General features: G+C 39.7%; 1 protein-coding gene across 6 annotated transcripts in view; it reads left to right on the top strand.

The window, feature by feature from the left end:
* Positions 1 to 27,510, top strand: part of PIGG (phosphatidylinositol glycan anchor biosynthesis class G) — a 72,400-nt gene that overhangs the window by 33,555 nt on the left and 11,335 nt on the right. For 4 of the 6 annotated variants that reach the window (XM_039724064.1, XM_039724065.1, XM_039724067.1 and 1 more), the window contains 3 exons: positions 5,147 to 5,338; positions 7,102 to 7,411; positions 18,086 to 18,249. In XM_039724064.1, coding sequence (XP_039579998.1) covers positions 5,147 to 5,338; positions 7,102 to 7,411; positions 18,086 to 18,249 — 666 coding nt within the window. Of the gene's footprint in view, positions 1 to 5,146; positions 5,339 to 7,101; positions 7,412 to 7,618; positions 7,684 to 18,085; positions 18,250 to 27,510 lie in introns of those variants that run through there. The other 2 variants (XM_039724068.1, XM_039724069.1) reach the window with 2 other exon arrangements.

The following is a 27,510-nucleotide window of genomic DNA, read 5'->3' as shown; positions in this document are numbered from 1 at the left end:
ACAGATTAATTTCTTCCTCTGTTCCCTGTCAATTATGGCCTCACATTGAGTGTATTTGCTTAGGTCTTGAAGCAAGTAGAAGAGAAAAGATTCTACATCTGTAATCTTAGGCTATGACTGATTGTTTGGCTAAAATGCTATATTTTGCCATACAAGTGAAGGAACTTGCTCTCTTTCTCCTCACCTCACTGGCCTGTATTTTCCTTGTTCCTGTGTTAGTATGGTGAACTACTGTGTCACTGCATAGAAGTGTCTGGAAGAATAACTCAAGATGGCATGGGAAACTCTTGGCTTTCAGCTGGATCACTTCTCACTCTAATTTACCATCAGTCTTGGCAGGCAATTGGGCTGACTTAGTAACAGGAATGTAGGAAGGGAAGTGTATACAAGTCAGCACTGCTGTTGTTGAAATTACTGTAAGAAGAGAACGTGGAAGTGTCTGCATCTTTTGAAGTGCTGCAGACAAACAGTTTTTTCTTTCTTCTGTTGTCAAGCATTCCTTACAAAACCCACTTCCCTTTCAAATCTAATTGAGAAAGAAGCAATGATTCCCTGCCTTGTACTTTGGGAGGCTTAAAAAGCTTATGCAACAGTCCAGAGTGTTGTGCCATGGCAGGCTAAGAGGATATGTGATTAGGACTGTCACTGTCATAGTTCTGCCTTCTCCCTTTCATTGGTGCAACTACTTCTGCTGTGTTGGGGACGAGTGAAAGAACAGAGCCCTGGCAGCCCTGGCACATGTAGGCTCAGGCTGCTGTGTGGGGCTACATCCTACTTAAAACAATGGGCAATTTTCAGCCTAACAGGAGAATATTGTGTACGGATCCATGGTGACATAAACTTCAGTTGCAATATAGAGTTAAAAGATCAGTAATATTTGAAGTATGGCAATTTTTGGACTTGAATGATGGGATGTAGTTAAGTGTATGACTCTGTTATGGCTCACTGAACAAGCTTTGGAAAGGTTAGTCAATGATGCACCTAAATCTTTATACATCCTGTGGTATGTAAAGTGTCTGGGAATTCCTATTTGGCCAGCATGCTTCCATTTTCTTTGGTCATGGGTTTTATCTTTGTTCCTTCTCCTTCACATGATATTAGGGTTCTAGAGATGTCTGTTTCCCTAGTGATTTTATCAGTATTGAGATGATGTATTTTCCTTTTAACATGAATTAAAAGTTGGTGATAAACTGAGTTGCATAAAGCACTTCTTCCCAAAATGTATTGCTAGTCTATAAGGTTGATTGTTATTCTATTTTTAGTAATTGTTTAACTGGTGTAGTTATGTCTTAATAGCATGTTTTTTACTAGTAAAAATTAGGAACCTTACTTAGATCATGTGTGCTGTTGTTAGTTTAAGTTTGGGCTACTCAGGCTTTTTCTAGCCAGCCTTCTATTTCATCTTTAATATAAACTAATGAACGAACTTTTCATTCCTCTATGTTGATTTTCTGGACATCTGTGCTCATGCTCAGACTGGGATTTTGCTTAACTAGACAGTGCTTAAGGGGCTCAGCATTTAAAACAGAGAGACTGTTGTCCAGATTTTCCTGTTTGATGTAAGCATCAAAACACAGAAAATCAATCTACCTATAGTGTATTGAATTTGGATACTAGGAAAGCATTCAGCAGTGCTGAAATAAGGAAAATGTTCTTTGTTATTTGCAGACAGACTGTGAAATCTGAAAAATACTTTGATGGGACAAAAAGCAAAAGAAAATCAGACAGTAGATGAAATGGAAGAAAACATGCAATCTAAATCTGACTGGAAGTCAAGTTTTCTTTTTGATTGGCTGGTATTCAGTTGCCTTTATTTGGCTGATCATCTTGGTCAGTGCTGATACTTGAAAGGTGTCAGAGCTGCTACATGGCATTGTCAGCTTGAAGAGAAGTGACAAGAAGCATCAGCATGGGAAGATGATAACATTTTCTTTAAATAATGTACTTAACCATTCCCAAGTGCCCTTCTCCTCAAAACTAGCACACCTTGTGACTTCTGTGTCACAAGGTGACACAGTTCAACTGTAAAATGAAGTTCAACTGTAAAATGAAAGAAACAGTTAAAAAATATTTTGTCCGCTTAAGTTATTAATCACGAACATTTACAACTTGTTTCACTCTATTTGTATTTGCAGTAATGAAGTGAGTAAAACAGTGGAAGAAAATGTCTTCAACCTTCATTCTATTGCCATAAGTATGAGTCTAGACCTAACAAGCTATTGCAGTAGGAAAATGGAGCCAAAGTGCTCTTTCTTCCTTCCCTTCTCACCAGATTTTCTCTCAGGGAGCTATTGGTTCTTCGCTTTCAGTTTTATGGTTTGTGCAAAACCCAGGACATGGCAGCTGAGATCAGAGTAGCTTGTTTGTGCTTGTATTTCTGAGCAGACTATCAAAACCATTTAGAACTTTGATAAGTGATTGGACTCTGTGTTAAACAACCACCATCTCCTTTCAAAATGTATGCTAACTACATGTGCTAAATTTTAGCTGCCTAGCTGTAAGAACCTTGGCTGGAAAACCTTGAAACTGTAGGTGATTTGTGCTGACCTGATTTTGCTGTCTGTAAATACTTTCTTTGTTTCTTCAGCACATGCTATGAATCATGCAGGTAGGGTTTTTCCCAACAGATTTATACGATTCAAAAAAAATTCCAAACAGAGATCACAGAAGACTGTTACCAGAAGACCTGGACATGAGATGTATGACAAATCCCTGTGCTAGCAGTCAAGAATGTAACTCAATGTGTATTGAGTTTTTTAGATAAAGAGAAAAAGATGATGATGAGAGGGTGCTGCTACTTATCCCTGATTTGTCTTGCTTTCATACAATGACTAGCTGAAGAGAATATGACCAGAATGCTTAGTGCTTTCTGTTAGTGCTCCTTTGAAAGGTTTAGTGGCTACTAAATTAGTTTGTTATATTTTGATCGTAAAGAAGGTGGTGCTTGCATTATCTTCACAGATTGCTGCAGGAGTCCACTGTTTCTGCTCTCTCCATGTGTAGAGGAAGAATAATTGGGAGGAGAAACATCACGACTACATTTTCTATCTCATAGTATTCAAGATCTTATGCCTCTCACTTTTCTCCACTGGGTTTCAGAGAAGAGTGCATCTCTTGGGAATTATGTTAAAATGTATGAGCTACTTGACTGGGTCCTGCATGCAGAGCTAATAGGACAATTTATCTGCCCTACAACCTTTTTTCCAAGAGTTTTTAAGCACAACACTTGGAACAGTTATTGGTCAAGCTCCTGATAAAGTGTATGTTAGGGAATAGGAAAGTAAATCTGTTTTTGAAGTACAACAATTTTTATTAAATCAGAGATAAAACTGGAGTTATTCATAACTGTGATTGAATTCAATGCAGGTAACAGCCCAGGCACAGTGTTAGTTTCCTGAAGTTAGTTATCTTTATCATGGGATTTTGAGTTGTGGAAAACAGAAGATGGAGCCCTTAGCTTTCAAAATGTACATGTTGTTCTTAACTAAAGGCAAATTTAACAAAATTGGTGGTTTTATATTGGGTTTTATACTGGGAATATTTTCAGTAGGCTTGGGTTGGCAATTCTTGGACTGCAGCAGGCTTCCTGAAACTACATGTTAAGGCGTGGGTACGGATCTTTGCCTTACCCCATTACATTTTGCAGGCTTGCTCCTACTAATGAAGATTTAAATATGTAACACTGGCAGCATGCTCAGTGGAATGCCCTTGTTTCTGGAATGAGTGTTACCTATTTAAAATTCAGGGGAACAAACAAACAAGCTGTATCTGTGATCTTCTCTGCCAATGATGCAAATTTTCTGTCTGTCTCCTGCATGTATTGACAGAATACAAGGTTCTATAGTTGCTTAGGGGAATCATATTGTGCTAAAGAGTGTGTGTGTGTTTTAAACTACGTTTTAAACTACATAAGTATCTTTTTGGTCATTTTGGGTAGATAATGTGTTCTATCGGTGGTAGGGTAGGTAATATGTCTAAAATGAAACAAATACATATGTAGTTATTTCAAAAGACAGTTCTAATCCTGTAGTGCAGAAATCTTTTGTGTAGTGCTAGAAAATGAAATACTGTAGTATAAGAAAAGCACACTTTTTCAAAAGGTATAAATAACAAAATTCTAGTTTAAAAGCAGTAGACCTTTTCCATTATGCAATATGCAGCTCAGTTTTTACATAATTAGCAGAATAACTAGCATACGGTGCAACACAATAATTACACTTTTAATATGCACGCTTGAATAGAAAACCTCCTTAATAAAACTGCTTTTCTAAAAATACTAAAATATTTTACCGTACCTCTTGGAAAGTTCATAACAGACACCGCTGCAGTGATTAATTAGGTGCTGCATTAATTAATACAGTTTGTTTAGTACAGTGCTGTAGCTTCTAACTGTGGGCTCTGGCCACAGGGAGTATGTTCTCTGGCTAGCTCACTCCCTGAGACTGATGGGCAGTCATGGCAGAGGCTGTCCTGGATCCCTACAGGAACCCTCCCGGGTGTTGGTGCGTGCAGGTGCTCGCAGCGCCCTGCCGCAGGCGGCTGTGGCGCGGGTGACACCGCAGAAACCCAGTACAAGGCACCAAGGAGAAGGAATAGAGAGGGATCACTTGTTTGAGTTCCAAGGAAGGCTTATTTCCCCAGAGGAGTCAGGGAGAAGTGACAATAACTGCGGGCAAGAAGCTGCTTTTAAGGAGGGGAGGGAATAAGGGGAGGACACAACCTTTTACCAATAGGAAGGCATTAGGGAAGGAGTACAGGGTAAGGGCTATCCAACAGAAGCCAACAACGGGAAGGAGCAAACCTTGCAACCCAATCTTGCTTCGAGGAAGGGATGAAGGACAGGGAACAAAACAGAACAAAAAGGGTGTGCTATCTTTGATAGCACAAATAGGGGGATTGACATACACTTGGTGGGAAAATCTTGGGCTAAACAACTCAGGACTGAGCCATCAGGGAAGCCAAGTGGGGTACACGGAATGAACCATTACAAACTTATAACAAGGAATATTTGAAACCTACTACAGAAGAACAAACTGTAAAATAACAGACTACCACAGTAGCTAAGGCCTTATCAAATGTGTTTAGCACTAATTACTGTTTTCAAAGTTTCAAAGTTTGTTCATTTTTGTTTTTTTTTTTTCCCCAGCTCTGAACATAAATCTGAACTCTCCTTCTTAGCTGCAGTCTCCCTTCTTATGATCTTCTTTTTGGTTCAAAGAAGATGCTCCCTGGTTTCAAAAATTGCTATGGCACTTGGGCTCCTGGGAGTCTACAGTTACCGGGCAGCTATTGGAAATGTCGCATTTCCATGGCAACATGAAGGCAAAGATATTTCAAAGTAAGTTCATCAGCAGATAAGTAACTGTTTCTAGCAAGGTGTTGAACACTTTGGCTATCAGGAGATGAGGTGGATAGGATGTTCTATGTTGGAATTACATTCTTACAAATAGAATTGTGATTTGTGGGTAACCAGCAGTGAATTTTTGTGGTGTGTGCTTAATTTTAAGCAACATGAATTGTCTTTTCACTGTGACAGATGTGAAGCCAGTCAGATAAGAATTAATATGAGGAAAATCTAGTAGTTATACTCTATATTTTTTTTCTACAAAAGATTCCAAATGCACCATCTCTTGTTTTTAGATGGATTTGCCACACCTAGCAGATCACAAGCCACGCTCATTTAGCTACTTCTTAGTTTCAAAAGTGCTTAGTAGTTCAGAGAGCTGCTTTTCCACACCTTACTTTTGCACTTGAGTATTCTATGACATGGGCTTTCAATAAAGGTGTGACAGATGTCAAATCATGCTTGACCAACATGTCAAATCATGCTTGACCAACTTGACTGCCTTCTGCAATGAAACAAATAAAGAGATGAACAACGGGAGATCAGTGGATGTTGTCTACCCTGATTTCAGCAAGGATTTCAACACTCTCTCTCATGATACCCTCATAGACAAGTTCAAGAAGTGTGGATTGGATGAGTGGGCACTGAGGTCTTGGCTGAACGGCACATCTACGCAGCCCTCAACAGGGGATGACCTGCTGTAAAATAGCTCTGCAGAGAAGCACCTGGAGATCCTGATGGACAACAAACTGTCCATGGGCCAGCAGTGTGTCCTGGGGGCCAAGGCCAGTGGGATCCGAGGATGCCTTAGGAAGAGCATTGCCAGGAGGTTGAGAGAGGTGATCCTGTCCCTCTGCTCAGCCCTGGTGAGGCACATGTAGAGTGCTGTGTCTAGTTCTGGGCTCCCCAGGACAAGAGAGACATGGAGGTCCTAGGGTGAGTTGAGAGGTGGACTCTGAAAGTGGTTAGGAGACTGGAGCATCTCTTTAGTGAGGAAAGGCTTAGGGAGCTAGACCTGTATAGTCTTGAGAAGAGAATGATGGAGAGACAAGCTCAGCAATGTCTCTGAAAGCAAGGTGTCAGAGAATGGATCCAGGCTCTTCTTGGTGGTGCCAAGCAACTGGGCAAGAGACAATGGGCAGAAACTGATGCACAGAAAGTTCAACTTGAATATGAGGAAGAGCTTCGCTACTGTAAGGGTGACCAGACACTGGAACACGTTGCATGGAGATCTTGTGGAGTCTCCCTCCGAGGAGATTTTCAAGAACTGTCTGGACGCAATCCTGTGCAATGTACTCTAGTTTGTGCAATGGGCCCTGTCTGAGCCTGAGCAGGAAAGTTGCATCAGATGCCTTGCTGTAGTCCCTTTTAGTCTTAGTTTCTCAGACCTTGCACTTCTAGAATTGCAGGATTGCAGGTCACAGTTTTTAAGCTTATTGATCCTTTTTGTCAGCTTTTTTGGACAACATGCTGTGTTTCCTTCAGAAGCTGGCTTTCACTGGGAATTAAGAGGCAATGAATGTATAAGTGGTTTGTAGATAATGTAAGTGCTAATTATACTTACAACTTAAAACATACATTATTTTGTAATGGAATTGCTTAGGGATTTCAAAAATACTAGCCTTGGATTTAACCTGTTCGGCAGAACTGGTTGGTCTTGACCTCTCTTGAAAGGCTCTGAAGTAGGTATTAGTAACTGACTAATCTTCCTGGTTTATTTACTTATTAACTTTTTTTCAATTTTATTTTCTCTTTAGGGGGATTACTGAAGCTCGTTTTGTTTATGTCTTTGTTCTTGGCATAGTCTTCACTGGCACTAAAGATTTACTAAAGTCACAGGTTATTTCTGCAGACTCCAGCACAAAGAGCACAGGATTATGGGAAGTATATAGTGGATTGGTTCTACTAGCAGCTCTTCTATTTAGACCTCACAATTTACCAGTCTTGGTGTTTTGTCTGCTGATTCAGACACTTATGACAAAATATATTTGGATACCTTTGAAATTGGATGCAGCACAGATTACTATCATGCACTACTGGTTTGGCCAGGCTTTCTTCTATTTTCAGGTAAGCTAAATACTCTCTCTGCTGCAGAGGTGGGAGATGGAATAGTTTTTCAAAGAAATTGTCCATTGTAAATAAAATGCTAACTAAATATTACAGTGGAAGAGTTCACTGAGTTCTCAGAAGGATTTAGTTTCTAAATGCTTTAATAATGTTTAGTTTTCAGAATCAGGGAAAGATGCATACCTTGGTGTCTTATCCTCATTGTAGATTTCCAAAAGTGTTCAACAATCAGAGACCTATACCAGGATGATTTTGGTCTGTTAATGGGCCTCGTAAGTACTTTTCAGGTGATAATTACTTGAAAAATGTCATCTGAGTTGATTAATACCAGTAAAAGACAGGTGACTTTTGTCACTGGTTATTGAGAATGACGATAGGTCTATATACTGTTTAAGAATGAAAGAAGGTGCTGTGGCATGTAATATCTCTTACGAGAACCAGAACTAATTTCTTATTATATCAAATGATATCTTCTTTCCTGAGGAGGATTACTAACTTCAATAACCTAGTCTCTGCATTGCATATAAGGTTGCAATTCCACAAAAACTGCTTTGCACTGAAGCTGGAGAGGATCTTTCTCCTTCTATTATTGATGGAACCTTAGCGTGGCAGGCTGTCTAAAGAGAGCATTTGTTAACCTGGGAATGAGGTTTAAGAGGTGGGGTTTGCAGAATTTCAATGTGGGACCTCCACTGACTACATCTGAGCCATGGCTGGGGATGTTGAAACTCTGGTCAAGCTTAGGGTAGTGTAACTGCAGATTGAGGGTTGCCTTGATTGAGAGTAGTATATGTTCAGATAGGGAACTGCTGATGCAGGTAAGATCATAATGATTCATCTTTTTGTACCTACTTTTCCTGTTCAGAGGGCATAGCATGTCTTGCTTGAGTGGCTTTTGCATGTTTTGAATGTTACTATTCAGGCAGTCAGCTTTGATTACAGCCTACTGAGAGCACCCCTTAGTGCAGCTGGCAAAATGCTGAAGACAGAGCCATCTCTGTACTGAGGTACCAAACAAAAACAGTTACCAAAAATTTAATGGTGGGGAGGCTGGCATAAAAATCCTAGTCTAGGATTTGAGGAAATTTCATCCTAGGAAATGAGACTGAAAAAGAATGGTTCAGATTTTTTTAATAAAGCAGCAAATGGTTCATAAATGTTTTCAGTGATATTGAATTCTTGATACACTTGGCTGAGAATTTCACAGGACCATGAAATTACAGGAGAGTTGAAGCTGGAAGATGTCTCTGGAGATCATTTAGTCCAACCTGACCCTGACATGAATCAGCAGGTCAAACAGACCAGGTTGGTCTGAACTGGATCCATTCCCTATTTCAAATACCCAGAAGGGTGAAGACTCGGCAAGCTCCCTGGGTAGTTGATCCAGGGCTTGACCACTCTAGCTAGTAAAAAAAACTTGTTTCTGATTTTAATCAGAACTTCTGGTATTTCTGTTTCTGTGTATTGCTCTTCATCCCTTTGCTAGTCACTATTGCGTGACTGAGAAAGTCACAGTCTGGCTACATTTTCTGTACTTCCTCTAATCAGGTATTTATACACATTGTTATGATCCCTGCTGAGCTTTCTCCTCTTGAGAGTAAAAAGAAAAGAGTTGCTTGTATGACATCTTCTTTGTTCTTCTTCGTCGTCATCTGTGTTGCTTCAGTGGACTTTTTCTGGCACACCCATGGCTTTTCCATGGTGGCAAGCCTAGAACTGCACCCAGGCACCCAAATGTGGGTCTCACCACTGCTTATTAGACAGAATGGAGATCTCCCTTATATAGCTAGGGAGGCGCTTAATGGAGTCTTGGATGCTGTTGGTCTTTGCACAAAAAGGATAATGGCTGGCTGATCTCTTCCAAACTGCTTTCCATATGGTTAGTTCCCAGTGTCACTAAAGGCATGATTTTATTCCTCCCCAGGTACTAGATTTGACATTTCCTTTTGCTAAATTTCTTGTCATTTCATTCCTTCAACCTTTTGAGGTGCCTCTGATGGCAGATGACCCACGTGCTGTATCTGCCACTCTCCCAGTTTTGTATTGTGTGCAGAATTCCTGAGAGAACTCCCTGCCCACTGGCCGGGTCGTTGGTAAAGATGTTAAACAGTGTCAGCCCCAGTGTCAATCCATGTGGCTGATCACTAGTGATTGGCCTCCAGATGGACTTCACGCTGCTGATGGCAGCCCTGTGAACTCAACATTTGAGCAGTTTCCAATCCACATGAGTGTCCAGCTTCCTAGCCTGGACTGCATCTGTTTGCCTGAGGAGATGCTTAAAAGTGCTTGTGAGATGAATGTGCCTTAGATAAATGTAGCCCATGTATCTTCAACCAGGATGGCATGATGGAAAAGAAACCAAAAGCTTCTTAAAGTAATAGTTTTGTTTTGGAAGTTTAATATGGCAGATTAAATGTTGTGTCTTTTCTGGTCTGAATGATGCCAAAAATTTTGGACTAACTTTTCTGGAAGAATTTACATCAGCTTTGAAGCAGCTGTAAACATCTTCCAGAAATAAGCTGTTAGAAGTATCAAGAGCTTGATACATCCTTCCATTTTACTGTGCTGTGTCAAAGGGTTTTCCCTACACCAATAAAAACATATTTATGCAAGACCAGTAGAAGATAACAGGATCTAGTAACATATGTTTCAGCTTTCTAGTGGTCTTAAACTGGTGTTATGGGGAAGACTGCTCTTTTTCATGATCAATGTTTTGCAGTTTCAACTACCCTTGCAATTGAGGAGTTTTTTTCATTTTTAGAAGACTGGAAGTGATTTCCATTTTACGTGACTATAAATTGTGTTATTGCACATCCTGCAGTTTCAGAGCATCGGCCTAGGTCCTGTCACTCAGCTGGCAATTTTGACATTTCTTCTAGAAGTGTTTCCTTTGGAAATAATAACTTCCAGTATGATACAGATTTCAACAAACTTCAGGATATTTGAAAAATTAGATCTGACAAGGGAATTTCTTCCACATAGACATGTTGCTGAGTCACAGCATCCAAATCTCATAAATGAGAAATTCTCCATTGCTGTGTTATGAGCCAGATTTCTAGATGGGTCTTTGTGCATCTCCCATCACTGTAAGATCCAGAAAATGATCTGATCTGGGTGATAGTTACTTATCAAATCTTCTGTTAGAAGCACAGCAAAGCTTTTTCCCCCATGTTGTTTCTCATGCTGCTTTGTATGAAATAGGACAGGCCCAGATAAGAAGCTGCCTTTTTGTGTCCCATCACATGTCCCAAAGCTCTAGCTTTGAGAAGATTATTTTGAATTAGCAATGGCTTAGCAAAAGTTTTGAGGAATTCTTACGTTGTTTTAGCACAGTGCCTTTTTAAAAGTATCAGTTTCCGAAGAACATGCTAACAGTCTTCTAGAATTTTTTTGTGTGTCTGTCCACAAAAACTAAGGTGCGTGCTTATTCACGACACCCAAGACCGATTAAAATTACAAATTAATTGTAATAGAACAGGAAGGATTTCCTCTATTGTCCCTCTTTATTTCTCTTTCTGTTTTTCTGTTTTCAGAACATCTTAGAAATGTTTCAGAAATAGAGAAATCAACTCTGCTAGTGAAAAAAGAGCTTTTAAGGGTGAAGTCAGATGCAGTTTTCTTTCCCAACACCCCCACCCCCTTAGAGAAAAAGTTTTTAGTTCTCTTTTAGAAATGTTGTAAGCACATTCATATTAGATGCCTTTTTAGGGTGGAGATTAAGAGTTTGACCAAAATACCCATTTTTAAATGTTTGCTTGATCTTTTATTCTCTGATGAAAAAACTGTTCTGAAGGTATGGAAAGAAACAAATTCATGCAAGGGACTTTTTTTTTTTTTTTGCATTTCACAATTGAAAAGCAGTTATCTGATTTGCAGAATATTAGCATAGAAAAGTAGAATGGGTGAGCTGGTAGTTCATAAATTACAGATGTTACAAAGGTGCTTCAAAATCTAATTAATGCTCTCTCTTCCATTTGTAAATTTCTTTCAGTTTATTCTGAGAATAGTTTTTCCAGTCTGGGTCCATATTTCCAAGGACTAAAGGAACTTCCTCCAGAAATTATATGTAATTTCATGCCTCTTTTATGTTGTTTTCCTCAGTGTGGCATTCTAATCTGCATTATCTGGGAAAATCAAAAAGCTGTCAACATACAAAACTGAATTCTTCATTATTGATTTTTTAAAACATGTATTTAAATATCTTCTTCCCTTTCCTTTGAGTTCTGTCTAGAATATGAATGACGTGTTGCAAAGGGAAAAGTGCTCAATTTGTACATCTTAAAATCAGGATTGAAATTTTCTTTAGTTTATTAGTGACACATAATTAACTGGCAACTCTATGTTGATAATTAATTGCCATCTATAGTCACTGTACTACAGATGTAGGATCCATACCAGATATACAACAGGTGAGCTTTTACCAATATTTATGCTATTTTGTGTACCTGATTTGGAAAAAAAAATCTATCCCCTGCACTGGGACACCAGTCGCCCAAACACATGGAGGTAACCTCTCCTTGTTTACTCACACCTCTTCTGACAAATGCAGGCACTCAAGCTTTCTTCATGTATCTCGAGAGTACCATAGGCAAATGACCCCAGTGAAGCTAGAGATGATTCAGCATGGTTTGTAGATTTTCCAGCTCTTCCTTAAGTGAGTGATGGAGGGTGGAGGTCTGGATGTACCTATACTGGTTTAGTAACAGATTTTACTTGTTTGAATAAGGCATTTGATTTTTTTCCTTTACCTTGTGGGAAAACCAGGAAGGTCTTTGCTTGTTGACAGCTTTCAGATCCCCACCTTACTTCTGTGCCTCCCCATGAAGTGACAGTGTTCTTACTGAGTACAGTTCAGGTGTCCCAGGTTTGGCAACTACCTGTCCTGTTCATGACCATCAGTGCTAAGTTCATACATTTTGACTGACTTAGGACAGGGTTGTCTTTCAGACAGAGCATGTATGGTTTGTTCTCAGACACTGAATAAACATTAAGGAAGTACAGCTGGTCTGTTTCTGCTGGAGGAGTCCATCAAATTCTCCCCTTAAATGTTGACCTCTGTTTAGCTTGCTCTTAGTAACAGATGGTCATTTGTTTACTGCCTCAGGAGCAAGCAATACCTATGCTAGAATTCTAGGGGAGAGATGTGAAGGAAGCACAACTGTATTATTAGATATGATCTGTACTGTTGGTTTAGATTTAAATGTCTTTACTTTGTTTCTCCAAGTTCTGTGGTCGCTAGAGCTTCAGTATTGAACTTACTGAGTTCAGACTGATGCTAAGGTTTTAATTTCCAGAAAGACATAAAGATCTAATGTAGCATACAAAAAATAGCAGGCTTATTGTTGAAATACAAGAACTAAATACCATTGAAATTCACTGGTGATGTAGATCACATTGGATACTAAATTAAGACTGTGCTGGCCGAATGAGGCAGGAAAAGAGAAAAATAAATGAAATATGAAATGCTTCCATCTGGAAATAGGAGGTTTGGAGAACTACTTTTTGCACACATCTTGCTGTGATTATGAAGTAAATGAGAATTGCCCGTGTTGCTGAGTCTTTATTAAGTCTTGGTAGATGATATGGTACATAATGACTAAAGGAGTAACTGTCTTGCTGAGTGTGGATTGTAAGTGATGGTCTTTTGAATATGCCAGTAAAAATAGCCTTGTTCAGGGTAGCATATTTAATGAATAAGGCACTGTTCTTTCAAAAAAGTATTGTAGAGTCCTTCAAGACTTCATGGAAGTAGATCTGCAAAAATCCCAAGTGTACAGAATAAGCAAAGCTGACAGGAACAGATACTACATTTTGTTAATCCATTGCTATAGCTGATGAACCTGGGGGAAAAAATGAAGTGCCGTGGTGTGGAAGCTAACTTTTTGATTTTGCATGTAAGTAGAAAAAAAAAGAAGGATGGGGGGTTGTGTCTTAGGTTCGAAAGACAGGTGTCTGCTAAGGAAGGCAGGAGCCTCCCCTGAAGTGGAAAAATGTAAACCCCCTCTCTCCAAATTGCTATAAATTTGAATTTAAGGGGCTCTCAGGCAAAAATATGGGAGCAGGAATAACAGTCCTTTATTAAAGAAGCAAATAAAAAGATAAAATAAACAATGCAGTAAACTAAAACAACACTGACAGAGTCAGAACACAACCTGACACCCTGTGGGTCAGGGTGTTGGTAGCATCCAGTTGGAATTGTGGCTGCAGTCCTCCTGGAGTGTCAGGTGCGGTTCTGTTGGAGCAGTGATCCTGTGGAAAGGCGTAGTCTTCCTCTGAAGATGCAGTGGAAGAGGCAGCTGCTGCTCCTCTGGGAAATCCAGTGGAGAAGGTGTGCTGGTGTTCCAGAATCTCCAGATTATATCTGGGTAGGAATGCTTGTCTCCTCCCCCTGGGTGGAGCATCTCCCAATGGGATGCTGTAGCTGTTATCAGTCATGCAGTGACATTCCGTAGCCTGTTATCAGCAGATGTCTCCCTGGAGGGAGGAGTGGGTGTGGAAGAGATAAGGAAAACTGCCCACTTAACAGAAGACAACTGCCATACAGATGGCAAATAAAATACAATTTGCTTGGCAATACAGGACAGGATGAGAACAAATACGTTGATCTTAGACTTGGTTTTACACTCTGCATTTTGTTTGTGTCTGAACCCTGACTGCATCTCCTGTCTCAGAGTTTAGTTAGCAGACTTGAGGGTCATGTCCTTGATGGAGAGAGGAGTTGATGGGAGAAAAGCAGAAGGAAAGGCCTGGCTCTTCTTTCCATTCTGGTTCTGCTTTAATCTGATGCTTTACTGTCTGTATTGTATGCCAGCTGTGTAAGCAGGTATGTGTGTGCCTGTCTTAAACTTCCTTGATCCTGTTCTGGACCTGGACCTGATGGTTGGGCTTTCTAGTCTAATCTTGGGTTTGTCTTGTCATTACAGACTTGCTGCCCTGGGCTGCATCTAGCCCTGATCATTATCTCTGGATCCAGCCCTGACCTGGACATGGCACTGAAGAATCCTGTTTTACTCTGCTCAGATGCCTTGTTTTCACACTCGTTTCCCAGCTTACCTTCCTTTGCAGAACCAAAGGAAGTCCCTTTCTGCTTTCTAGCAGTTTAGATCTAAAAGTCAGATTTGTTAAACAGTTGTAAATTAAATGGGAAGGCTATGTGTGATGTCATTTTTTCAGCATTTTAGCAAGAATAGTAAGTGCAAATAGTGAATAAGAAGCAGAGGAAAAGGTTGCTCACACAGGTTGTGCAGTCTTCATGCTTGGAGGTTTCTAGAGATTGTCTGAATAAAGTGCTGTGTTATTAATGTGGAGCTGAGTAAACCCAATTTGTTTTCTAGTTTTGTTTTAGTAATTAAATGCCTTTGCTTGATTTATTACTTTGTGTGAAATGATGAAGTGAAGCAAAGTTTAAAATACTCCAGTATTGTCAAAAATAAATGCAATTAATACATTTAGTCAGAGTACAACTTATTTATCAGAATATTATTGAAAGCTTGAGAGTCTTGTGATGAATTTTGCAATGAGCTTGAATAATTGATTTTTTCCTAAGTCTGGAGTTGTCCACATCTCATAACTCAACAGCCATGTTCTAAAAGTATGTTATATCTTAATCATTACTATTTATCCTTAAAATGCAGTAAAAATAGAAATAAATTACTTGGGTTTTTTTCTCTTGAATAAACCAGCTCATAAAAAACTTATTTTGCTGTAAATATTGCTAAAAATATTTTCATTTCCTTGTGTGAATGCTCATAAATGAACAAAAATTCCATGTATTTATTTATTAGTCTTGCAGAGTTTTGTTGCCATGCTTAGAGCAGTATTTCTGCGGAATGGGAGAAAGAAAATACAGTTCCAGTTTCTGGTGTTTTTTGTCACTGGAGGAAACCAGAATAGTTTTGTATTATTTAGAATTACTTATATCTAATTCAACTTTCCTTTAAGTAAAGAGTGAGTATTTAAAGTGATTTTAACTTTTTCTTGTTATGATTTCAAAGCATTGTAGGATAATTTACATTGGAAAGGACTTCAGCAGACTCACAGTTCAGTCCCATTTTCAGAACAGTGTCAGCTGTGAGGTCAAATGAGATGGCTTAGGGTCTTGAAACCTCCAAGGTCTGTCTGGAGACAGCAGAACCTTTCTGGCCAACCTTTTCTGAAATACTAGAGTGATATGTTAAAATAAAAGGAGGCACTCTGAATTGTCAGTTATTTATTGTGTGGAGTATTCGAATTTATAGCTGTGAAAAATTTTGTGTAATTACATTAATTTGTCTTGGAGAAAGAAATTTAACTTGAAGAAAAAATGCTTCTTACTACTCACCAGGGCTCTTCCAGTAGAACAGTGACAGTAGTATCCATGAGGCTCGGCAGATTCACGGTTGGAATAAGATGTTTGGACACTTCTCACAGTGTGATTTGGAGTTGTGTGTGTCCTTGTTCTACAGCTGTGTCACTTCAAACAAAGACAGATGGAGTGAGCCCTGTGGGGAAGGGACTCAGGGAGCTGAGGAGAAGGAGAACCAGTTCCTTCCTCCAGGTTCCTTACTTGCCTTGACTACATTCCATAGGGAAATACATCTTTTTGCTTGCATCAGTTCTGCAGGACCAATGACATGCACTGCAGTGCAGCATTTATTTGTGCTTCTTCTCACATATAGTGGCATGGGGAGTTGCCCCAAGATGTCAAAGGTCAACCATGTGTGTGTGGATTAAACAGTGTAAAGAGACCTTTCAGCTCCTCATGACATGAGAGGGAAGGATCACCTAATGTCTCAGCTTTTCTACTCTGTACGCAGCATGCAGAGGAGAAGGACAATGGAAAATAAGTAGATGTGGGCAAAAGACCTGCTGCTGTGGACAGGAACTGGAGGAAAAGAGAACAGGTTCCCTCCATACCTGTCCCTGTCAAACTCCAACTTATTGAGAAGCAGCACTCTACTCAGTGCTCAAAGTGTTACCTTTTTGCTCTTGCCATGACCTCAGTCTGTACTGGTTAAACCTGAGAAGTAGTCTTATTTTACAGCTTTCTTTTCCAGTCTCATATTACAGATTCTAGGGCACAGACATGTTGGGTTTTTTTAGCTGCTTGTCCTTAGGTGTGCTGTGCTTTGCTCCTGGCATTGCTGGATATTGCACTAAATGCATAACAATAATTGATTACACTGGTGCAGTGATTTACTACAGTGGTGCACGATGAAAGTCAAAATGAGCAAGACTAACAGTCATAAGTGAAGATTTTTCTACTGTATGATATCTTGGTAAACTCCATACCATACAGCCCTCTTACAGCTTCAGGCTTCTCTTATATTGTGGGGATATCTTCATGTGAGATTGACTGGGATGGTGACTACTCAGAATGGGCTCTGAATAGTTCCATCAACACGGATGCTTTTTCTCTTAGGTTTTAGAGCTATCTCAGGAATAGGGTTTCTTTGCTGGTGCCCAGTTAGTTATGTACCTAAAAGAGCTGCCAATCTTTTATCTTCCCTGTGTGCTCTGGGCTTTGTCACAGAAGTGTGTATTTGATAATCGCACTTCCTTGCTGGGTTACTTTGCAGTTCAAGAGGACTGCAGTCACTAAGGTGATCCGAGGTCAGGTTTGGGGGAAATGGGGAGCTACCACTCCTCATATACTCTGCTGGGATTGAGTCTAAGGCTATTGGTGGTGACAGTCTTTACATTAGTGTTGTTCTGGGATTCTGTAGGTGGAAAAAGAGGGTTTGATGGCTGTTAGAAGATCAGTGCTGTAGAAACTGATCAGTTTCTCAAGGTACAGCAAGAATATCTGAGAGCTTTCTCACTAGTCTGAGGAAACCTATCTGTGACCTGTTAATTTAAGAAATATTCTACCTTAATCATAGGGCGTCTTTGTTACTTTAGGTATTTGGATTTTCAATGGAAAACACTTCCTTCAGTTTTGCACTATTTCTTGTTATTTAGTGATTCTGGCCACTGGAAAAGAAAACTAGGTAAAACATACCAGACTTTGACAGCTCTTGATACTTTAATTGCTGTATGTTCCTTCTGTGTTTCTCTTGGTAGGTTTAAATGCTTTTTACTGATGAGTCAGGCTATCTAGACTGACTTGTGGTCTATTTCAGTGCAATCTTATGTGGTACAGGGACTTAAGAAGGAGAAACCTCTCTAAATTTGCCTGTCTTAATCTGTTTACATGCAGGAACTTGTGCCATGAGGCAGGCAGGTGGGCGATATAATGTTCCATTACAGCTCTAAATTAGAGTCCTGCTGTCTCTAAGGGCAAGAAGTATTTATTCTTGGTGTAATTTTAGGCAGCAGACTTAAAATCTTGTGTTCTAACCTTGTGTGACAAAAAAGATGCATCTTTTTCATTAATGTATCTGAAATCAGCAAGTGGAGCTGTTTATTGTAATTTTTTAAAATGTAACTTATTAAACAATAGGCATGTTAATTTGCAGAAAAAATAAGACTCGCAAAGTAGCGTGCTGTTTATGCCTTTGTTAATCTGTAAATTTTAATTAAAAACACTTGTTTGGTAAGCTGTGTTATTGAAATTCAGATGTAGAGAATATGGCTGTACTGTAAAGCAATTTAAAGAGTAAGTCCTTAAGGGGTGCAATAATTAATATTATTCTAATGTATTTAAAATGTGTCTTTGTAGGTATTTGGATATTTACTACTTTATCCTGTTTTCAGGGAAATTCAAATGGCATTGCTACTGTGGACATTTCAGCAGGTTTTGTGGGACTAGACAGCTATGTGGAGATACCAGCTATCTTCCTCACAGCATTTGCAACATACGCGGGACCTTTCCTTTGGGCCATCCATCTGCTGTGCTACTTGAGTTCTGAAGTTAGCAGGTAATAACTTTTGAACTAAAGCAATGCTGCTCTATGCACTGCAGTTATAAACACCATACATGAAGCATATATATTTTCAAAGAAATATATATGTTCACATTATCTTTTTCTCTGAATGGTAGTTTTGTATTTAAAAAATGCTTGTTACTTTTTTCAGTATAAGTTCACCTAACTCTTACAGTTCCATTTTATCTGCAGAGGCTTTGCTTTGGGTATCTACATGTATGCTTTACTAATTTTGTTTCTTAATGAGTTCTCAGTTTGCTGTGCTAAATTACTTAAAATTTTATTTTTTTCTTTTTATGACAGCATGTTCTGCCTAAAAACATTTTTCTTGAAACCTTTGAAGATCTGAGAAGAGCTTTTTAAAGTATAAGAATGGAATTCAAACTTAACTTGTATTTCTTTGGGTATCTTATGTAGTGGATGAGTTAAAGTAAAATGAATTATTGCATTGGAATTGGAATTTTAAGAAGACAGTTGTAAAATGCTAATGTAATTTAAGAGTGTGCATATAAAATCAGATTGGACTCTTTAAAATTGCTTTTAACTCATCATTCAGGTTATTTAAACTGAGTGATACAGTATGTTTAAATAGGGGGGTTATTGTATCATATCAATGTACAAATGCCAAAACTTCATGAATTTTAACAGATTTGACAGTGTCAAAATTCTTACCATCTCAGAGTCTTTTCTCTGTTGTTTACTTTTTTTTAGTGATTGTAAAAATATTGCAGTAGGCTCAGTAGGCGGGATTTTAGACAGTATTTAGTTTAGCACAACTTTTTGCCTTACTTGTCAACACCTGTAAACCTCTGACTCCCTTCATCTACATAGTGTCATCTGGTCTCACCCTGTCAGTGATTTTTGTTTTCTGGCTTCTCTCTTCTCCCTTTCCTTCTTTCTCCTTCTCTCTTCTTGCTCCTTTTACTTTGGGCTATGCCTACACTATGCTTGTGTTGGCTCATTAAAGGTGTAAGGAGATGGGATCACCAGCTGACCAAGCTGCACAGACCAGTGGAGGTTTTTGAGCCAGGAGGGACCTGTTCTAGCAGACTAAATTTGTGCCCAGTCACTGTGTCCATTTTTCTAGATTAACAGGCTTCTTAACAGGTATTCAGAGTGATTAACCTTTGCTCACTGATTTGCCTCTCTGCTACATGGCTCTCTAAAGATGTCTAGCAATCTCTTCTTGGTTGCTGTGGATTTATGCAGACCAATGCTGGGCCATTGTATTGATCTACTCATGCACTTAGTGTAAATTGAGACTCACTGTAAACCTTACCTCTTAGTCTGAGGCCAGCTACCCTGAAGTTGTCTTTTGTCTTAAATAGATTGATACGGTCTGAGTACTGGTGTTTGAATATAATACTTCTGAAAACCAGGCTTTTCTCTGTTCATTCACTCCATTAATTTTTTTGCTTCAGCAGGAGTATATGTGGAGTACACTGATTATTGATGTCTTGATTTGTGTAAAGTTAGAAAGCCCTTTCCTGAATTTTCCTTACTACCTGCTGACTTGACACCAAACTGAGTTTTAACTCTGTTTCTAATGCTCCCCAGTTTAGCTTTAGTTACTGCTTTGCTCAATCAATACATTTTTCCAGTATCCAAACTCTCCAAGTGTTCTCCATTCTTTCACTCTATTTTATGAAATAGTGAACATATAAAAAGTGTTGCCACTTGTCTTCTGGTAAATATGTTACCCATGAATCTGGGTATTGCTTGCATTCTCTCAATGTCCTGTTTTTCCCAATTCCTTTATACCTCTGCTGTGATTTGTTTAAAATAGCTCTGTGCCATTTTAAGAGTTCACATCTGCGTTTCTGCCTTTTTTTTTTTTTTTTTTTTTTTTTTTTTTTTTTTTGTGGTGCAAATCTCCATTCTTTGTTGTTATACTGTAGGCGCTTTCGAACTGGCACTTTTTGTTTGAGCTTGGAGGATTCCAAGCAGAGTAGAGAGCACTACCTTGGTGGCATTGTCTGGGGAAGGAGGAGAAAAAAAAAATAGCTCCTGTAATTTAAAGAACTACAGTTTTATTGTTGTTTAAAACCTAGACTGCAGACTGTGATGAACACTAACACACAGTGAAGGGAAAATGATAACACTCAGCATGTTTTTGGAAAGCTCTTCTAACAAAATAACGAAAAGCTTTTGGTGACAGACAAAATCTTTGAGTGTCTGTACTTGTTTGGTATTGCTTCAAATAATGTGCCTCTACAGTAGTGTTGCTTGTTATTCTGATGTTTTCTTGGTTGAATTTTTGCAGATTAAATCTCAGCTAGTAGTGTTGCCAGGTACAGAGCTGGCTTAACCTGCTCTCAAATGGGTAGCTTCGGCCTGTAACACCCACATCACTTATGTAAGTAGATTCCATCAATCAGTCTGTCTGTAGCCATTCTAAGGTTCATTTCGGTCAACTGGTAAGGCTGTTTCTTCAATGAAACAGTCCATAAATATGGACTGGAATCTCTAGCTGCTGGGACTTGCTTAAATTGATATGTTAATCTGCTCAGAACTTGGTCTGTATGCTTTTTATTTTTTATTCTTGTGGATTGCCATTGCTGTCCAAATTACTCTTCTTACTTGCTTCTTACTTCTTGGAACCAAAGCTGAAACTGCAGAAGGGAGGGGGTTGGCTACTTAATGTGTTTTCTTAAGTGTATGGGAGACTGAACTTTTTTTTTTAAGTAATAGATGCTTTAGGATATTCTTTATAAAAGCTTCTTATTAACTGCTTTATAGCAATGTGCCTTGGTTAGTGGAATTCAAACACTTGCTTTTTGATTGTGGTTCTGAGAGCAAGATTAAGATGTGCCCAGAACCACTCAAGACCGTCATTCTTAGCAGAGCCTTGCATTCTGAAACCTGTTTAACAGCTCAGATGTAGCTGTTGCATCTGAGGAGGTTGGCCTGGATAGGAAAGCCTGATTCCAAGCCTTTGTTAATTTTAGCCACTTGAGCAGAGTCCATGTAATTTACAGCTGCATCAGTTGGGTTGGCTTACCAGAGCTTCTTGCATTGGGCATCATTGCCTAGGTGCAGGTACGCATACATACCCTTCCCTCTTTTGGCACTTTGCATTTATGAAGCCACAGAATACTTGAGTCTAGACCCTCCTGAGGGCTGACCCTCCTGCCAAAAGGAGGGTCAGCCAGAGCAAGCAGAGATGCTCCAGGGTCTTCTTGAACAACCTGTTCCAGCATATGGCAGCATTTGGAGTTAAACAGTTGTTCTCTGGTGTTTAAGGGCAGTTTGTTGTATATCATTCATCCTTTCACTGAGCACCAGTGAGATGAGTCTGAGTAGATCTTGTTCTGTCCATGAGACATTTATGAACATTGGTGAGAACCCTGCCAAACTTTCTCTGCTCAAGGTTAAATGTCCCAGCTTTCTCAGCCTCTCACTTTGTCAGAAGCTCCAGTCCCTGAGACATATTTGTGAGCTTTCAGTGCATTTACTCCAGTAGCCCCATGTCTGTCTTGTACTGGGGACCCCAAAATTTGATCCAGAACCCTAGGTATGATCTCACAACTGTTCAACAGAGAGGGAAGATCACCTCCTTCAACCTGCTGGCTCCACTTTTCACACTACAGCCCTGCGTTGATTCATGGGAACATTGCTTCCTCATGCTCAACTTGTTGTCCAGCAGGAATGACGTATGTCCTCCTCTACCTAGCTGCTTTCAAGATGGTCCGCCCCACGCCTGTTCTGGTGTGTGGTGCAGAATTTGGTGTCTCCCTTTGTTAAACATCTTGAGTTTCTTGTCAGTCCATTTCTCCAGCCTGTTGAGATGCCCCTGAGTAGCAGCAGACTCGTCTGCAGACCCGGCTCCTGTACAAACTGTTCCTCCCAGTTGTGTATTGTGTGCAGACTCGCTGAAGGGACATTGCCCCCTAATTCATCACATGACTTAGTTCATTAGTGAAGACATTAAACAGTACTGGCCCCTTGTGTGACATCCTGTGGTTGATCACTGGTGACTGGCCTTCAAATGGAATTTCTGCAGCGTCTGAATAGTTTTTCAGTTTACCTGAATGTCCGCTTTTCCTAGCCTGAACTAGGCTAGGAAAATATCAGAAAATACTGGTTTGCTTGTGGAGATGCGATGGGAGACATTAAGAGCCTACTTGTGAGATGAAAATGCATTAGATACATGTAGCCCATATGTGTTTTGTTGGTATGATAAGGTGGAATAGAAGATAAGGATGCTTTCAGATAGTACATTTGCTGTGGAAATGTAGTTGGAAGTCCATAAATAGTTTGCTTTCATCTGAATAAACTCGTGAAACTATAAGATATTCTCCTCATATGGAAAGGTAAATGTGTTTCTAAAATAATTAAGTGGCATGTGATAGACACTAACATGAATATTACTGCCACTTTTAATCGTTCAGGCTCTCCTGAGAAACTTGGCAGCATAAATGTGAAGGGATTTTCACAGACAGAAATAGAAAGAACTCTTTAGGTTCAGTCTCCATGGAAACTGTGCAATAACTCTTGAAATTATTTTTGAAATGGGGAGTACTGATTAAACTGATGCCTGAACTTAACCAAGTGTTCTGTGTGTGACTTGCATAAATTCCTGTGAGTACCTGGTTCATATAAAAGGTAGTTTTTACAGTGACTGCTCTGTTGCTCTGATCTGAGATAGAACTTTGGGGTTTTGGGTCCTTAAAACTGGAAAAGGGCCATGTTGTTGGATAACTTGGCCTATATTATATGACCTCACTGTGCAGTACACTCCAGATGGATTCAGTTTCTAAGCTCCTACCCAAACCAAATTGTCATGTAGATGATGTTCAGAGATGTTCAGAGTGTTGTGTAATTACTACTCTTCAGTTAGGCATCGTGATAGTTTTCAGATTACCAGCACATTGAAATCTGTGTTGGTTTAGTTAGTTAGGTGTCAGGGTGAACTGGTGTGTGTTCCCTAGCACTAGAAGCCTGCATGCCTATTAGTTTTTGTTCCTCAGATGTCAAAAGCTGTAACAGTGCTTTCACATTAGCAAATGGCTTTCAGATAGCAAAAATTGATGTATGCCCAACAGGAGGGTGTTAATAGTTGCATAACTTTAATTTTATACCTTGACTTTGTTAATGTAGGGCTCTGGCACTGCAAACTTAAATTTTGCTCTGAATTCTTTTGTGATGCTGACCTAAACAGAATTAGGAAGGTGTGCTAGCTGAAGGAATTTCAGCAGTTCATGTCAGCTTTTGCTATCTTCAGCTGAATGTGTTTGATTGACTGAGTCCCCCATCTTGGTTTGAAAAGACAGGTGTCTGCTAAGGAGGGCAGGACCTTCGCTTGAAATGGAAAATGTAAACTCCCTCCCTCCCTCCCTCCCTCCCTCCATTATAATTTTGAAATTAATGGGTTTTCAGGAAAAGATATGGGAGTAGGAATAACAGTTCTTTATTAGTAAAAGTAAAAATGCAGTAATACAAAACAACACTGACACCCTGTGAGTCAGGGTGTTGGTAGCAGTCTGATTAAGTGGTGGCTGCAGTCCTCCTGCAGTGACAGGTGTGGTTCTGTTGGAGCAGTGATCCTCTGGGTGCAGTTTTCCTCTGAAGGTCCAGTGGTGGTGTAGGTGGTCTTCCTCTGAGAATCCAGTGAAGAAGACAGCTGCTCCTCTGGGAGTCCAGTGGGAAAAAGCTGCCTGTTGTGTTCCATATCTCAGATGATATCCAGGTAGGAATGCTTGGCTCCTCCCCCTGGGTGGAGCATCTCGAGTGGGATGATGTAATTTTATCAGTCATGCAGTGACACTCAGTGGCCCATTAACAGAAGTTATCTCCTGGAGGGAGGATGGGTCATAGAAGAGATAAAGAAAACTGCCTGATTAGCAGAAGATAACTGCCCCACCTATAACAGTTGGTGATAGAATACACACCCCCATTTGCAATCTAAGACACCCCTCATGGGTTCACTACCCATGTTAATGCATTAAAACTTTTCCTTCTGACATAAGGTGGACATGCAGTGAGTGTTTCAGTATACATGTGGTGAGTGTTTCAGTACCTTTTTTTTTGAGTCCTGGATAGAAAGTGTCTCCTTAAAGACAAAGGACAGTCCAAACATTTTCCACTGAACGCTTCAGTATTTTATACAAATAGTTTTTAATTCTTCTGTTTAAATCCATTCTGTCTTAGGTTAGCTGAAGAAGGTGCAAGCTGAAAAAATGTTGGCATCTAAGAGTATCTGCTGCTGCATTCTCTAAAATTGTAATACTTGTTATCTGTTATACTGTAGCAGTCTCATTCTCTAAATAAATAGAAAGAAAGATTATCTACTTGTTTGTTGATATGCATGGACATCTGGAGTGGTTGGCTAAAGCTGTGCTGGGGTTTTATTGCCACAAGCTGGAAGAGTATTCTGCTCACTTATGTTTTTGCTGAGATGCTGTCATTGTAGAGATGGCTGGAGATTTCTCTTGGACTTTGTTACTGCTCTGTGATGGATACCTCTTCATTCATTCCTTTTTCATGTTGTCAAGACACTGACTTTTCCTATGAGGCTTCCTCCAGGCATCCATGATGCTCAGTATTGAAAAGTATTTTCTAATTGGAAAATAATCCAGCAAAGTAGAGTTGCTTCTGTTATAAATAAATAACAAGTTATTTCAAAGCCATTTGCAAACTAAATATCATCCTTTTGCTCCATGAATCAGTTTTAGGAGCTGAAGCACTTTCTATGTAAGTATTAAGGAAAGTTGTGTGCTCAGTATTTATGAATACACAGATTTGGGGTAGGTTAGGTTATTTTTGCTTTCTATAGGTAAAATTAAGTGTCTGAATAGATTTATAACTTTAAAAATTGTGATCTAATTTTTGTTAGAGTTAGCATATCCAACATGAGGTTTAATTGCCAGTAATGACTGATGACCCTAATTGAGAACTTGTCCTCCAGTGTGCTAGCTACTGTCCAAATCATTGAGACTTACTCACTTGCCTTTTAAATGGTCTTGCTGATGCTGTTTATTGCAATTGCTATGAGATTTGTTCTCATCAGCAGAACTGCAGTCTTAGGTAGAGACCACTTTGAGTAACGTCAGCTATACTTTTTTAATTTGAATAGTCCATCACTTTTTCTTTGTGGATAATACTGAATTGAAAGGGTTCTGAAAATCCTTTTTATTTCTGCCCAAGCTCTGATTTGAGGTTGTCATGGTTACATTGTCTTCTTCCTCTTGTTCTTCTGGTTTTCATGTGACTTTTGCTCAAGAGCACATAGCTGAGTTGACGTTCTCATTGCATCTTTAGACTGCAGCTACCTACAATGCAAATATGTAGTACCACTTTTCTGTACAAAAGAGTGCAGTATTTGTTCTTCATTTTTGTTTGGAACCTCTGTGTTGTAAGACAGTATTTTTCTGCCATCCTGTATGGTTAGATTACCCAAAGTTGCTTGCACAAGAGAGTTCATTAAATGTTAATACATGCAAAGCTTATTGAATATATCAAGACAATAAGTATTAACCATGTTGGATATGAGTAGCCTAGGGGAAGTTTTATGTTCCCATGGTAAGCATGCAGAGTATCCTCAGAGAAAAATGGCAGTCTAGTCAGAAACTGTTAACAGGATTCTAAAAGGACTTGAAAAGCTGAAAAGATAATGATGAAAGATTGGTTAAGTGTTGTGTCTGCAAATAAACTTACGGCAGTCCTTCCTGTCGTTACTGAACTATGCTTACTGAAACTTAACAGAAGAAAACTAACTTTCCTCAAAGTTGCAGGATAATAGGTGGTCGTGCAGTATGTTATTTTCAAAAACCACATCATTCTGCAATAAGCAGAATTTTAGTAAGCTTGTATGAAAGGGATTAGGTTTTTCTACACTGCCTTGTAAGAAAATTTTGATTAGTCAACCCAGCTGATAGTAGATGAAAAGCTGTGAAGCTTGGTGCTGCTATAAAATGAAGTTTCATTTTCCTCTGTGCTTTCCTGCTGTCTCTGACTCAATGTCCTTCATTATATCTTGCTTGCTGTCTGTCCTCTCATTCCTCTGCATCTTTTTCTTTAGCTTGTTTGGTATCTTCCCTGTCCCTCTCTTGTTATCCGCTTGCCACCACCAGCCCACCCCACCCCAAACTTCCCTTCTCAGTCATACTCTGCATCTGTTTTTCATACTTCTTCTCACTTGCATGTGCATCACATCTCTCCCTCTCACACTTGCATCAAGATAAGACTGCTGCATGCAGACTGAGAAGAGAGACCAAGATGGAAAGCATAGAATTACAAGAGTAAATATTTATTTATGCATGAGGTGTCCCAGTCAAACTGAGGACCTGGATGTGGTTTAACACCTCTGTTCATTCTCCTCTCTCACTGTGTCAGTCTCTCTCTTTGTCTCTCTGTGGTGCTACAGCTGTCTTCTTTCTGCCCCCCTCCCTCTTGCTTTCCTATCCTGTCAGACACTTACCCTTCTTGTGCATGTTGCCTGTCTCTCATGGCTGTGCTTTCATTTCTCATGGCTGTGCTTTCATCACCCCTCCTATTTAGGTTTCCTGCCTCTTTTACATGCAGACTTTTCCCACTTGCCACATGTGTTTGCTTTATGCCTCTTGTGCATATGCTTCCTGTCCTGGCTATGCTTATTTCTCTCTCGTGGGCTTCCCCACTTTCATGCTGTCCTCCTCAATGCTCTTCTGTCACTCTCATGGTTCTGCCCCTTGCAAGCATGCTTCTTCCTGTTTCGTGCTTCTGCATGAGCCTTCCTCTGCACACACTTCCTCACTCACACTTCATGGCTCCCTGATTCCCCATCATGGCTTTTCCCCTTCTCTCTTACTCACTTTATCCATCTCCCAATCATGCTAGCTCCTTCTTATGTATGTGTTCTTCCTGCTTTATGTGCTCTTACATCTTCTCTCACACACTTCTCCCCTTCTTTCACATACCTTTCTCCCCCTCTCTCTCACCTGTTTCCCTCACCTTTCTGCTCTTCCCCTGTTTGGCACACTTCTCCTCTTTTTAGTGTTCCCATCTTGCAGCTCCTCCCTTGTGTGCTTCCCCCTCTCACGCATGCAGCTCTCACTGCTTGTGCACTTTCTCACTCTTGCAAGCATGCAAATGATCTCTCTCTCTCATTTGAATGTGCTTTGTTTTTCTCTTGCTTTCTTGTGCATGTTCAGCCTCTTGTTCTTTATCTTGTGCATCCTTATGCCTCTTGTTTTTCCTTTTTGTGTCTTCCTTTCCCTTCTGTAGCTTTTCTCCTTTATTGCATACTTTCCCATGCCTCACAGATTTTCCAGCTCT

Source organism: Passer montanus, unplaced genomic scaffold, assembly GCF_014805655.1.
Source record: "Passer montanus isolate IOZ18808 unplaced genomic scaffold, ASM1480565v1 scaffold52, whole genome shotgun sequence".
NCBI lineage: Eukaryota > Metazoa > Chordata > Aves > Passeriformes > Passeridae > Passer > Passer montanus.
Note: the sequence above shows the minus strand (reverse complement) of the source record. Positions and strands in the feature narration are given on the sequence as shown.